The sequence below is a fragment of the Bufo gargarizans genome, chromosome 2, assembly GCF_014858855.1.
Source record: "Bufo gargarizans isolate SCDJY-AF-19 chromosome 2, ASM1485885v1, whole genome shotgun sequence".
Taxonomy (NCBI): Eukaryota; Metazoa; Chordata; class Amphibia; order Anura; family Bufonidae; genus Bufo; species Bufo gargarizans.
The window spans coordinates 230,232,445-230,247,385 of NC_058081.1; the positions used below are offsets into that span (position 1 = coordinate 230,232,445).

At 41.7% G+C, this 14,941-nt stretch overlaps 1 protein-coding gene across 1 annotated transcript in view; it reads right to left on the reverse strand.

Moving 5' to 3' along the window:
* Nucleotides 1-6,195, reverse strand: part of FRMD4A (FERM domain containing 4A) — a 307,366-nt gene extending 301,171 nt beyond the window's left edge. The window contains exon 1 of the mRNA XM_044280099.1: nucleotides 5,856-6,195. Coding sequence (XP_044136034.1) covers nucleotides 5,856-5,921 — 66 coding nt within the window. The 5' untranslated portion in view covers nucleotides 5,922-6,195. The remainder of the gene's footprint in view (nucleotides 1-5,855) is intronic.
* Between the last annotated feature and the right edge of the window lie 8,746 nt (nucleotides 6,196-14,941).

Below are 14,941 nucleotides of genomic sequence, written 5' to 3' on the forward strand. Positions count from 1 at the left end.
TTTTGGAATGGGATGAAAGTGCTTGGGATAAGGTGTTTGGTTTAGCGGGAAATAGTTGCAAAGCGCTGACAACCTTGGGGTACAATTGCATCCGGTGTGTATGTTGTATGTGGTATCCTGGTGGGGATGAGACTAGTGTACGTATTTATGAGTTTAGTATGGGTATATGTGTGTGTCTGTATTCTTGTGTGTGTATATGTAGTGGATAATGTGGTTGATATTCTTGGAGTATAGTTATGTCTAGTGTGTGTGTTGTATTTTTGGGTGCGTAAGTTTAGTGTGGGTATGTGTGTGTATTTAGGTGTCTGTATATACGTATAGGTAACGGATATTGTGGCACATGGTGGTGTATCCGAATTGATATGTTGATCTCAACTTTCATTTGTATATTTTGTGGGTGATGGGTACATATTTGTCCCATGTGTATTTGTCCCATGTGTATTGAGATGGGGCGTGAGCTCGCTAGTTGCTCCACGTCTGGGTGGCATGCATGAACAGTACAACACTGGTCCGTAGTAATAGACCCAGCGTTGACTGGACAGGTGCCCCCAGACTGCGGGACAAGGCGTACCGCCAACATTCAATCCACCCATTGGGATATTTATAGTGGTGTTGTATTGGGCTTCTATTAGTGTTGGTCCAGGCGGTCTGCAGTTTGATATACAGGTCTGGGGTATAAGGGACTGTCATATATTGAAATGGGGCAGAGACTCGCTGGTTGCTCCACGTTTGAGTGGCAGGTAGGAGCAGTAGAATACTGGTTCGTAGGACAATAGGCCCAGCGTTAACTGGACGGGGGCCCTCAGACCGTGGAGCGGGGCGTGATGTCGCATAAATCCACCTATTGGGATGGGGGGGATGTTTGGTGATTTTTATGTAAGGGATGTATCATGGTGTGTGCTGCTATTAGCTACCATGGCCGTTCCCATCTGGTATTCATGGAGGGATCATTAATCAGCCTTTGTTATGTCCACGGCATCACAGAACCAATCCTGCTGCCTTTTTTTTCTCAGGAAATACGGTGTTCCAGCCTTGGTTGAACTAACTATAGGTCCAAGTTGGAAGAGCTTGGAATGACGTACCACAGGAGGATACCAAGCACTTGGATAACCATTACCATGCCAGATTGGCAGCAAGGTGAAATGCCACCCAGTATTAACCCCGTCCCGACATGTGACGTACTAGTACTAATGGGGCCTTATTTCCATAATGGGGGGGGGGGTAGAAATATCAAAGAAGCGCCATAAGAATTATAAGAGCAGCTGGATTTGAGGAATGTATATAGTTATACTTTTCTGCAAACTGGTGACAGGTCCTCTTTATCAGAAAGAACAACATATTACTAGACTGCTGATTTTCTTGACTCATGGGTACCTTTAAGGGTCTCTATCAGGCTGGACATCAACTCTGAATTACAGTGGGGCCTGATGAAGGTCTAATGCCTGTTGTCAGGGAAAAGAACTATTGAATTTGTTGGATTTCAACATGTCCAATCCTTTGTTCTCCCTGGGGGAAATCACAATGAAATAAACGTGCGTTACAGAGCACTGGAAGACCAGCTGTCTAATGTCCACTGCTGGATTTAGATAACTTCCATATAATTGTATAAGACTGTCAGTTCTCATGACACACATACTAATCTACCAAGCAACAGGCTCTACTCCATGTATATGTCCCATGGATGGAAACAGCACCTCATGAATTACTTCTCTACTGTATCTCATCTTTGCATATTGGATGATACAGTATATATTGCTGCATGTTACCAGAATTTCTCCTTTTTAGAGATTCTGGTAACAAGGGAGAGTATGCAAGAGGAAAGGGGCTGTTGTGAAATGCAGGTAGCCACAATGACCGCTTTCTCCACAAGGACAACAAGGTGACACAGACAGACTCCGGGAGAACTGGGAGTTTGGAGGAACTCCCTTTACCTACAATTCTCTCATCTGAATTGCTACTGCTGGTAAAATTATAGAAGTACCTTGTAAATTGCTGATAATGCAACCTCCTGAGTCCTAGTACACAAGAGAAAGTTCACCTTCCCAACTGCTGACAGCATTTTATAGTCAAACCCATATCCCACAGGACCAGAAGGTGCTAACTACATAAAACCAAAGGCATTCTGCAAATATAAGAATATAGCAAAATGCCTTCATTCAAGGGGTTATCCCATGATTGATTTAACCATGAAAATCAGACATCACATAGTACATATAGTACCTTTCTAACAAAGCTAGAACCAGCCCTGAACCTCAGATGGTCCAGAGATCTCCACCTTCACTGCTCCTATTGCTCTGCTAGATTATCTTCAGCCTGGCAGATCAGGGGCGTGTCCTTTCTGCTGCAGCTCTCTCCCTGTAACGGTCACCGCTTCAGAACGTATGGCTGGTAGCAGTTGAAGATTAAAAGGTCCATTCACATGTCCGTAATTCACTTTCAATGTGGCTGGAACAGATGCAAATCCGCATTTCCGGGATCCGCATCCGTTTTTGCGGGATTCGTTTTTTCGGGATCCGCAATTCCGTTCCCGAAAAAAATAGAACATGTCCTATTCTTGTCCACAATTGCGGACCAGAAAAGGCATTTTCTATTATATAGTGTCTGTGATGTGCAGTCTGCAAATTGCAGATCGCACATTGCAGGTGTCTGTGTCTTGCGGATCCGCACTTACAGACGTGTGAATGGACCCTTAAACTGAGCACTTTCGACCAGCTCAGTGAGACAGACAAAAAAAAAAAGGAAAAGGACAAACAGCAGGTGTCGCTACACAATATTTCGTTACATTACAAGTGTATTCACATCCAGGTGCTGGTCTTAAATATGTAGAATATGTTTTGTGACAAAACCGCTTTAAAGGGCATCTGTCATCAGATTTCTACCTGCAACAGGTCAGCCCGTTTCATAGGTGCAAATCTGCTGACAGCTACCCCTTAAAGGGGTTGTCCAGACTAGGAGCCAACAACTCCCCAATGCTCCTAACTTGTGCCCCATTAAAAAAAGAAAAGTCACCTGTCTGTGGTCCCCACATGCCCACACCACTGCCCTGTTCCTGGGCACTTCTTGTTTGGGAATTGGCTTGGCCATGTCACAGCTTTGGCCTCAAAAGTCACATGTGCTTGAATGGCATGTTACTTTCAGTGACGTGCTAGTGACGTCTTATTCAAACATGACACTGCTGAAGCCACTGACTGGTTGCAGCGGTCATGGAACCAAGCCACTTCTAGTTCTGCGGGGAAAGGGGGAGTGGCACAGCGGAACTGCGGACAAGTGAAAGTTTTATTTTTCCATTTTTAACAGGGCATGAATTTGGAGCTCTGAGTTTGTCAGCTCCTAGACTGGACAACCCCTTTAATTCAACACACTCCAAAGTTGTACAATGAAGGCTTATCATTAAGACAGCATTCTAATTAAAAAATTGGGGGCTCACCAGCACAGTCATGTCATAATGGTATTTTTTGGGACAACACCTTGAAGTAATGCTATTTTTCCCCATCTTACTATGCAGCATTTCAGCTTATTGAGCCATATAATGCCAAACAGGATTGTAATAGGTGCTTATATTGGAAGTATCTGCAGTAACACAAGCCTGGTTGTAAACACAAGTCAATCATTTGTGCTGCAGTGCTGCAGAATTCTTACCTTTCATAACTCGAGGTAGGACACTGAATGTCACCTATACAGCAATATGACTGCAACTACCCAATCTCATTGATAATTGCATAATTATACTAACATTGCGCTTTACTTTTTTTTTGTGTTTTATTACTTATTATGTGCTGTATTTTGTTGGGATGCTAAAACAGTAAATGCAGTCTTGCACACTCATTAAAGGTATACTATGCTTCCAATTATGCCCAGTTATGCATATGCATACATAGATACTCCTAGCTAGGGTTTGAGCATTTGCTTCCTGTTGGTTAGGTATGATGTACAGTCTCTGTGGACTGTGAGCTTGCTGGAAACTGGAACTTCTGGGAGGAATGACCATCTCTGTACAGCCCTGCTGAATATGTTGGCACCAAACAACATGAAGCCACACTAAACGTAGATAAACCCGTCCATTTCGATGGGAACATGTCTCCATCCATCGTGTGCAGGTGACAGATGTCGGGGGAAAAAACGGCCCGTTAAATATCCTTTTGTTCTCATGTAAGATAAGCGCCACCAGAGATCTCTTTGCACTAGTAAAAACACATGCATGCATCTGCCGATATGTAGGGCGAGCATTTGGCCGACAGCTATTGAAGGTGTATGGCCATCTTTGCACCCCGAAGTGGATGATCTGATATGAGAATAATGCTATGATCATTTAGTGCTGTGGCTCTGATACAACCCCCTACAGTGTCACAAATTAGACAGACTATGGCAGGAGGTAGGTTGTTCTGCCACAGTACATACGGCTACTGCAGACTGGAAGGGCTGCAGATATTACCAGGACTGTGAGATAATTCCTAATTCTGAACAAAAGAACCAGGACAATGCCAAAGAAGGGTGAGGTGCTAACATATTGGGTTACCTCTTCGTTCACATCACCGTTCAGCCTTTCCGTTCTACCACTACGTTTAGGAGAAGGCACATAACTGAGCCAAACGGAGCCTAAGGACCCCATAGACCAGTGATGTCGAACCTTTTAGAGACCTAGTGCCCAAACTTCAACCCAAAACCCACTTATTAATCGCAAAGTGCCAACACAGCAATTTAACTTGAATACTACAGTCCATCTTCCATGTATTTTATCATTTAGCTATAATACCCTGCCTACATTCAATGCACTGCTTGTGCTGTTCATAGTGCACCCTGCGCTGATGAATGGCAGGAAAATTTTAAGACATTGGTACACCATAGACTTTTTCCAGGGTGCAGGTGCCCACAGAGAGGGCTCTGAGTGCCGCCTCTGGCACCCGTGCCATAGGTTCGCCACCACTGCTATAGACTATAATGAGGTCCGTTAGGTTTCCGCTCAGAAGATGATTTTGGAGCGGAGACAAAAGTTGTGCATGCAGGACTTTTGTCTCCGCTTCAAAATCATCTTCTGAGCGGAAACATAACGAACCTCATTATAGTCTATGGGGTCCTTAGGCTCCGTTTGGCTCAGTTATGTGCCTTCTCCTAAACAGAGTGGTAGAACGGATAGGCTGAACGGTGATGTGAACGAAGCCTAAGTCTAGGAGTGGTAGAACGGATAGGCTGAACGGTGATGTGAACGAAGCCTAAGTCGAAGCCTAAGTCTAGGACTCACAGTGCAGCCCAGACCTAAAGCTTCACGAACAAGACCGCATTTTTCATCCATATGCTATCAGCATTTTGTGAGGATAGCACATAAACCCATTAATTTCTAGGGGACATGTACTCATTGGTTTTTCAGCTCTGTAAATTATAGTACGTGTCCTATTCTGGTTGATATTGTGGATGTGAAAAGCCCTTTCTATTGATGGGAGTGAAAATAATATGGAATGCACATGGAAGGTGTGGACGTTTTGCAAATCTGTTTTGTGAGGACCAAATTATGGACACCGCCGTGGGCATGAAGCCTATACCTTAACTAATAGATACTGCATGACTGAAATATTAATACCATTGTTCTTTCATATACCTTCATGTGTATATACAGATTATTTGGTCATCTTATCATGTAAATAATAGACGTTACTACAGATGATAAAGCTGATCATTGTTCTCATCTCATGTAGACCACACACCACCATTTTCTCTAAATAAGTATCAGTGCACAATTCTACACAAGGATTAAACAAGGAAAACGAATAACTCACCATGAAAACTACATCCTAAAAGCCAATGGCTCATACTACACACATAATAATCTCATATACACAGAAGAAATGAAGACGACTTACAAACATATCCATCACCAGGTGCTCCAGAGTCGCCTCAATATCCTCCAGTTTGGCTGCAAGAGTCATTTTCAGATGCAACAGATGTAACTTTGAAAAATTGCTTTACAAACTACTATGTATCCAATAATTTCTTTTAGGGTTCAAGGAATTGTTGTATCCCCAATAAAATCAAGAGTCAGTTCTGGCCACATGAGAAGGACCGGATGTGCGGCTACAGTAAGAAGCAGATCCTCAGCGCTGCAGCAGGCATCGGTTTTCTATAATTTGATATTTGGGAGGCTGATTCCAGTTATTGTTCCAAGTTTAGCTGGGAATGATTGTGAAGTTGAGCATTGCAGCTGGATAGTGACACAGCTGGGACCATGGACGGGAACAGAATGAGGCATGCTCCTCTATGACTGATATTTATATGTTTCCACTTTTCGACTCTTTCTCCCTTTACTGCTTGCTCCTGACCTTTCATTAATGTCTGCATACACTGGAAAGTATTGTAGGACAAGGCAGAATTGGGTTGCGATCAACCCTAGGCCAATTCACATAGCTACACCATGAATGATCCTTTGTGCGCTGATTGAAATTTCCTTGTAAAGCCATAAACAAAAAGAGAATGGCGTTTTAGATAAGGGAAATTTACACTCTCATTTTTTCCTCTATTATTAGATTAGAAGTCTAATTTCCCAAAATAGGCTTTGATTCCCTTAAATTCATCAAAGTGAGCATTGGCTTCCATCTTGATGAATTGCTTGATTCAGCCCAGTGAGGGTACTGGCACAGCTTGTGTCTTATTTTCATGAGCAGATGGGCAGACCAAGAGATCTTGTATATTTTTTCACTGAGTTAGAAGTTACTTTTGTAACAAGGGTGACTATGTTTGGTGACACTGTCCCTGGATAATACATACTACTCAGGAACACATGCATTTCACTAATACATTTTGGGGATGTCCATTTTTATGCAATGACACTATTTTGGGTGTTGAGAAGTTTCTACCATTAGCTTACCATATATTTATTTCGTAATTTGCGTTTTAGGCCTTCTTTTACCTTGGATATGTTTTATTTGATCTATAAACTGGAGGGTGAACACAAACGTTCTTATATTCCTTAGACCAATAAATATAAATATGGATGCAGAGAATAAGAGGGGGACACATAGGGAGTATTTATTGTGAGGGTAATCTTTTAAGTTGAGTCTGGTACTGGAGTACTTTATGCCAAATTTATTAAATGTTGAATATTGTTTGTTAAGTTTGGCACATCTGACACTTTTTGTCTACAAATGCTGCTCTAGTTTTATTTATACCACTCCCCTACTGGGGTGAGATTGTGACTTTTTTTTACTTTTTTAAAAAGATGCAATTATAAATCTGGAGTAAAATTCATTAAAGGGCTTCTCCAGGCTGATATTGATGAACTATCCACACTGATCACGTGTATAAGGAGACCGTGCACGTGCCGTCTCCGCAAACAGATGGGCGGCAGGAGTGCCGTGTGTGGGACCCCCACCGATCTGATATTGATGATGATGACCTATCCTGAGCATAGTTCATCAATATAGGAATGCCTGGAGAATCCCTTCAAGGCAGGATTCACATCACTGTTTATTTTTTGTTCTTCTGATCTGTCAGAAGAAGAGAAAAATAAAGAAAAAATGAACCCTGTAAAATAATTGATCTTGAGCATTAGTTAGGCCTCACAAACTGATTAGGTCGTAAACTGATGTAAGGGCACACGGCAGGGCGCAGAAGGAAAGGAACGCCATATGGTTTTTGGAAGGCAGATTTTAATGGACTGGTTTTTAGATGTTATGTCCCATTTTAAGCCCCCCTGATGCACCCTTACAGTAGAAACTCCCAAAAAGTGTTCCTGTTGACAGATCCGGTTATTGCAAAATATGTCTCTCTAGGACCATCGGTGATTGCAAGGAGATCCAAGAACTTGAAAGATCATTTGGTGAGGAGCTATTACATAAAACGTTTTTTTTCCTGGAGTTGGTAAACCAAAATGGGGTTTTTCACCATACGGGAGATGTATGGCTCGTTCAAATATGCAAAGGGCTATGGATTTTCATGATTCTACTGAGAGGAAGACTTTTCAAATAACACACCGCTTGTCATATTCCAGTACAGCAGTTGTTTTTTATGCTACATGTCCCTTTCCAAAGATCTATGTGGGTCTCACCACAAGGGAATTGAAGGTCAGAGTGAGAGAACACGTGCGGGATATTCTATCCGCTACTGATGAAAGGGATGTGGCAATTTTGATGCCTATTGCTAGACATTTCAAACATTCTTGTGCTTGTGACCCTAAGGCCCCTTGCAGACCAGCGTGTGTGGATTAGGTCCGGATGCGTTGTGAGCGAGTCCAGTGAAAAATGCGCGATTTCGCAAACAAAGTCATTTAGTTTTGTCTGCTATCGCGTTCAGTAGGTCAGTTTTTATCACTTGGGTGTAATGCGATTTAATGCATTTTGCACGCGCGTGATAAAAAACAGAATGTATACAAACAACATCTTTTAGCAACCATCCGTTAAAAACGCATCGCATCCGCACTTGCTTGCGGATGCTATTTTCATGCAGCTGCATTTACTGCTATGGGGCCAGCATTGCGTGAAAATCGCTGAATATAGAACATGCTGCGATTTTCACGCAGCGCACAAGTGACCATGGTCTAGGTCAAGATGCTTGTGTTACTGAAAGAAAACCTGCCCTGATCGTACCTGTGTATCACAGCTATCTCATGTAATGGAGCAGGCACTTATCTTGAAAACTGTGAATTATTTTAGCTTAAATTATATATATATATATATATATATATATATATATATATATATAAAAATAAAATAAACATTTTGCTGTAACTTTTGGTATGTGCACTACATAGTTGACAATGCATAATATAAATGGTTAAAAAGAACCTTTAAACAAGACAACAAGCATATATTATTGGGTCTATTAAAGTTCTATGTATGTTCTGACACAAGGGAATTGTGCTACTCAAGAATGGATCAGACTGTATTACATAGCGTAACCAAAGGCTCTACATAATAGTCCTTTTACTTTATGCCTTATATTATGTACTGAAGGGATGATACTACCAAGCATGGTTTGTATTGCTATGAATTGATGTATTTACTAGGCAAAAAAAGTGATTTTCACTGCTACATAAATCATGTTTTTGTTACGAGTGGTATAAAAGACACCAACCAGTAAATCATGTTCGTCTAGAAATGTACACAGCCTTATTCTGTCTTGTATAGATCTGTAATATGGTACCTAAAATAAATTTGAAAGGGGTCATTCTCCTGGTGGTAATCTCCCTTCTAGGAGGCACCATACAGCTGCACACTGTCTACAGGTCCATACTATGACCATATCATACATCTTTCTTTGTAGGCACCTGTAATATCAAAAATCTGAAAGGAATCCTTTTCGTGGAGGTACTCGTGAGAATGAAGTGCCATATGGAGGCACTATACTGCTGTAGAATATGGACCTGGGGAGATTTAAGACTAAGATGGTCAAGTTGCACATACCCACTGAAACGAATGGATCAGTATTCAGTCAGGATGCTTTCCATTTGCGACACGCATTGCATCCAGACGGAAAACTCACTTGTGTGAAAGAGGCCTAGAACTACCAAACAGCTTTTTTCCCCTAAAAAAAAAAAAAAACACTTCTAAAGGTCAGGAGAGAGCTGAAAAAAGGCCAATACCTAATACAAAATGTGAGATTTCTTTATTGAAGAAGTTGATAGCAAGTGCCATCTCCAAATGAAAAACAGCATCTCACATATCCCCCAAACACCAATGAGTGTCAAGGGTTAATGGCGAGCATTAAGGTGATTACATTTTTGCTTAAACATTCATTTATTTTACGGCGGTCAGAGGTTGAGTTTGTAAATGAAAATAACAGTATTTGGATTGGCTGGGTGCTGATTTGGCGGCCGTCAGAATGAGATACTGTGAATTACATTTCCACTGGTCAAAACCAATGAGGTCTGGCATTATTCATGTACGGTGTGCAATGCGTGTAACAGTAGGATATCAATGCTTACACGTGTATATGTACTCAAACGGCAGAAAAACTACTAAAATGTCTGATCTTTCCATCAGCTAAATTCAACCAAAGATAGTTACGACTTTTGTATGTTGATTGGCTGAATGACCAGAACTTCCATAGGCTTTTGTCCCAAGCATACAGAGCTAAGGGAAGCCAAGATGGAATCTGAACCATCCAACCTTCTACTCAGGTTACATTTATATTACAAATAAGCCAGCCACCATGGAAATTTTATGGTAATCCCATTTTCCATTTCTTCTGAACTTGCAGGATATCCTACCCTGTTGAGGTAACAAGTTGAAGAATGGATTCTGGGCAGGAATCTATAAATCCCTTTAAATCTAAATAAAGTAGGCAGATTACAGGCGGGAGAAGCACAGGAAGTCTTTATGTTTTCTCAGTGTTAAAAATATGCAGAAACCAGAAAACAAAAATACCCACATAGACTGTGACAATAACAGTGCAATGTCATAATTACACTTTAAATGGTAGATTGATATAGCACACTGAACATTTCAGAACACTATCTATAGTTAGTCTTGCATCTATGGGTCGGTTTGACTAAATTTTTTTAGCTTAACACACATAACAAGGACATGTAGTGTAAACCCACCGAAAAAGCATGTCACAACATAGTTAATAAAACAAACTAATGTAAAGTGCATATATAGTGTAATACTATAGAACAGGCATGCTCAACCTGCGGCCCTCCAGCTGTTGTAAAACTCCCACAATGCCCTGCTGTAGGCTGACGGCTGTAGGCTGTTCGTGCATGCTGGGAGTTGTAGTTTTGCAACAGCTGGAGGGCTGCAGGTAGAGCATGCCTGCTATAGAAGTGCTTAGACTGTTTGTTGGCAAGAGTTTGTCCATGGCCATGAGATTTACTGGAGGAGTTCTTCGCTATAGATACAACTACCAACCCATAATGCTATGTATACAATGCTAATCTAGAGATTTCGGGTGATCATGAATGCATCGCCTGTTATGTATACAATCTTTAGGAGGCCTGCAGGAGAGACTTCTGGGGGGCCATGACGGTACTGTGCTACACACATAGAAAAAGTCATATATTCCTACTCAAAGTAAATTAACCATGGGACATCACAGTTAAATGCACTTAGACGATATGAAATATTGCAAAGAAAACTGTTACTATTAATGAGCCTATCTAGAATGTGGGCAATAATGAAAAGTCAAACTGTGATTAAATTACCATAAGTCTGACCTCTGTTGCATCTCTCTTATTCTCTTCTACATGAAGGGCTTTAGTATCCAGCAAAAAAAAATGGAGCGGTGTCATGGAAACTGCATCTGCAGATTCACAAGCCTTCTCCATAGGATTACAGCGACTCAGGCCCATTAACTGGTTAATGCACTATCTATACTAGCTTGGCTACTTTGCTGTGTGCAGTATACCAGACACTGAAAAAAAACCTGTTCTCATCATAGATGATAGTGACTCACCAGGCTCCAGGTTTCCTGCCTTTTATATGTTGTGATGTGTATTCATTATCATTAAGGTGTCTTATTGGCAATGCTCTATGGGAAAAAGTATGCAAATTAGCTATTTTCCAGAAGAAAAAACTGTCTCACCAGAACCACCTATTGGAGTTAATGATATTGTGAAATCCAGCATTGAGGTGTCTTGATGAATTAAATCACTTTATTACAGGGAATCTGTCACCCGAGACCTTCCTATTCCACGGTTTGCATAGACACCACAGCCACCACACACATTCCATATGGTGATTTGGTGAACTGATCAGAGTCCATCAGAACTGTTGAGATGATGCAACTTTCCCAAATTAGGCCCAAGAAACTTGTGGTAGACTGCGTGAAAGACAATATCCAGAATGAGCCCTACGGAGAGCATTCTCTTGGACCTTGAAATGTAATAGGTGTGAATTATTACAGGAATCAAACAAAAAGTATGTGGTGGGTAAGGTTGAACAGGAAGGGGTCACCTTTGTGATAGCTTTCAGTAACCAAGACACACAAAAAACAAATTAACAAACTTCTTCCATTACTTGAACAACATGAAATTTTAGCATATATTTTAACACAAGGAGTTAGAATGGTCTTTAGGAAAGCGAGGCCACTGGGTTCTCTATTTCTAGAGAATACAGCTACATGGAGACCTTGGTTAGGGACAACAGGTTCCTACAGATGTGGCTATCAAAAGTGTAAGTCCTCATATTAATTGGACTAATCATTTTGATGATGAACTCTTATATCAATAGAAATTGCAGTATGTTGGCCACACAACTAATCCTCTTAAAGTACGCATCACCGATGTATGGCAGATGACCTTACAGACAGGCTTGGACTGGCCCACAGGGGTACAAGTGAATCTCCCGGGTGGCCCCTGAGCAAGGAGGGCCCCTAGTCTCCCACCCCCTGCACAAGTGGCACACAACACAGTAGAGTGATTGTACTACATATAGGTAGTCAGTATACAACATCTCAACCAGTCTATGTTCATACAAAAAAAATTAGTAGATTATTTAAAAAACTACCCAGTTTATTATCATAGATGCATCAGGAGGCTAAGATGGCTTTTAGGTACAGGGGCAGACCAACCAGTATCCTCTTTCCTGGGGACCCACCTTCTAAAATTTGCTGCAGGGACCCTTGTCTGCTGCTGTGCGAGCACGTAATATTTGAATGTATCCATACGGTAGGCCCTAGGCACCCCAGTCCGACACTGCTTAGAGATATAGTGAATGTTTCTACCTTGTCATGACACTTTAGGGATGTCCACAAGGGGGATTTTACCTCTATTGTGTTCCAGGGTATTGAACGTGTACAGAGTCCCATTCAGAAATGAATCAATATAAAGACGTATTGGATATTTATATTGAATATCAGATTCCCCGAGGGTCTACATCAGAGATTAGAGCCGATTTGCTGTTACTGATTTTTGGATTTTTAGATTTGTAATATTTGCATAGTTATGGTCAGAAGAGTTTAAATTAAACTGTGATTAAACGTTCATTGCTTTTATATATGCTTATTATTGTGCATGCATTGTAGGCCATGATTAGGAACCGTTGTGTTGGAAACACATAGGCCGGACATCTGGTCTTTTGTTACATGGTGCATTTTATGAACTATAATCAAGTGATTTGTCAAGACGCCTCAATGCTGGATTTCACCATATCATGCATTCATCTGTCCTGAGCTGGGATGTCCATGCACAAATTTGTCTGCAAGTGAAGTAGGTGTGAGCTGACTTTCTTTGTGACCTACTGGAGTTAGGTACCCTTTAAATCAATTTCTGACCATTGCAACAAGCCAGACAACATTTTGTAGAAAGCTGTTACAGTGTACTTACCCCTTATCAGTACAGAGCAGAGTATTGGCGGGATGAAATATCCTTGGTGGGGGAGGGGAGTTCTGGTTCTCATTAAATGGGTATCACAGTCACAACATGTTATCCTTCATCCACTGGATAGAGAATAGGACCGTTGAGACTCCCAATAATCTCAAGAAAGAGGGTACCGGTTTCCCCATTCTAATGGATCATATAAGTCCAGCATGCTCCATGAGAAAAAGTATGCCAATTTGCTCTATACCAGAAGGCAGAAAACTGTCTTGCTATTGCCATTTGAAAGTAGTTGTCTACAGATGGTTGTCTGGCTTAGCTAATATCTAGTAATGCTGAAAGGCCTGATAAACGGTCAGCCATTGACTTATAGGGTATCTACCTCCATAGGTGGTACCAGTAAGTATGTTGTTTTCTGTTATTTTTCTTATTTTGGGTTGACATTTTGAGGGCTTCAGAAACAATAATTTGTTTTCTATAAAACTATAGTCTAAAGATACAGTGTTTTCAACAGTCTTCCTGGAGCAAATATGCATAGGGACTCCTGTACCTGAGGAAAACTCAAAGACTTACATTTAAAGATTTTTTTTCTTGTGGAAATGTTCTTTAACTATTAAAGAGGGACTGGAAATAGTTTGCATTAGGCCCCTTTCACACAAGCGAGTTTTCCGGGCAGGTGCAATGCGTGACGTAAACGCATAGCACCCGCACTGAATCCTGACCCATTCATTTCAATGGGTCTGTGTGCCTGAGAGGTTTTTTTCACGCATCAGTTCCGCGTTGCGTGAAAAACGCAGCATGTTCTATAGGCCTCATGCACGTGACCGTTCCGTTTTTTGCGGTCCACAAACCGCGGATCCACAAAAAAAACGGAAGCCGCCAGTGTGCCTTCAGGAATTTGCAGAAAGGAACGGGCAGCCTATTGTAGAAATGCCTATTCTTGTCCGCAAAATGGACAAGAATAGGACATGCTATATTTTTTTTGTGGGGCCAAAGAACGGAGCAACGGATGTGGACAGCACATGGAGTGCTGTCCGCATCTTTTGCGGCCCCATTGAAGTGAATGAGTCCACATCCGAGCCGCAAAAACTGTGGTTCGGATGCAGACCACAACAACGGTCGTGTGCATGAGGCCATATTCAGCGTTTTTCATGCAGCCCTGGCCCCATAGAAGTGAAAGGGCCTTCAGTGAAAAACGCATTGCATCCGCAAGCAAGTGCAGATGCAATGCACTTTTCACTGATGGTTTCTAAGAGATGTTGTTTGTAAACGCATCAAAACGCGGAAAAAACTGAACAACTGAACGTAATCGCAGACAAAACTGACTGAACTTGCTTGCAAAAAGGTGCGAGTTTCACTGAACGCTCCCTGAACGCATCCGGAGCCAATCTGTCATGCTCGTGCGAAAGAGGCCTAAAAATTCCACTTTTTCCAGCTTTTGAGGTTTAAAGAGGTATTCGGGTTGTAACAAGTTATCCCCTACCCACAGATTGGTGGGACTCCCAGAGGTAGGTGTACAGCGCTTGGCTATCTTTGGCACTCCCATAGAAAAGAATGGAGCGGCGGAGTGCATTTCTGACTAGCCGCTCCATTCATTTCAGGGGGAATCTTAATGATATGGGGCCCCCGTTCTTTTGATCGGTGGGGGTCCCAGTAGTAGGACCCCTATTGCCCTATTGATCTGATAGTTAACCCCTATCC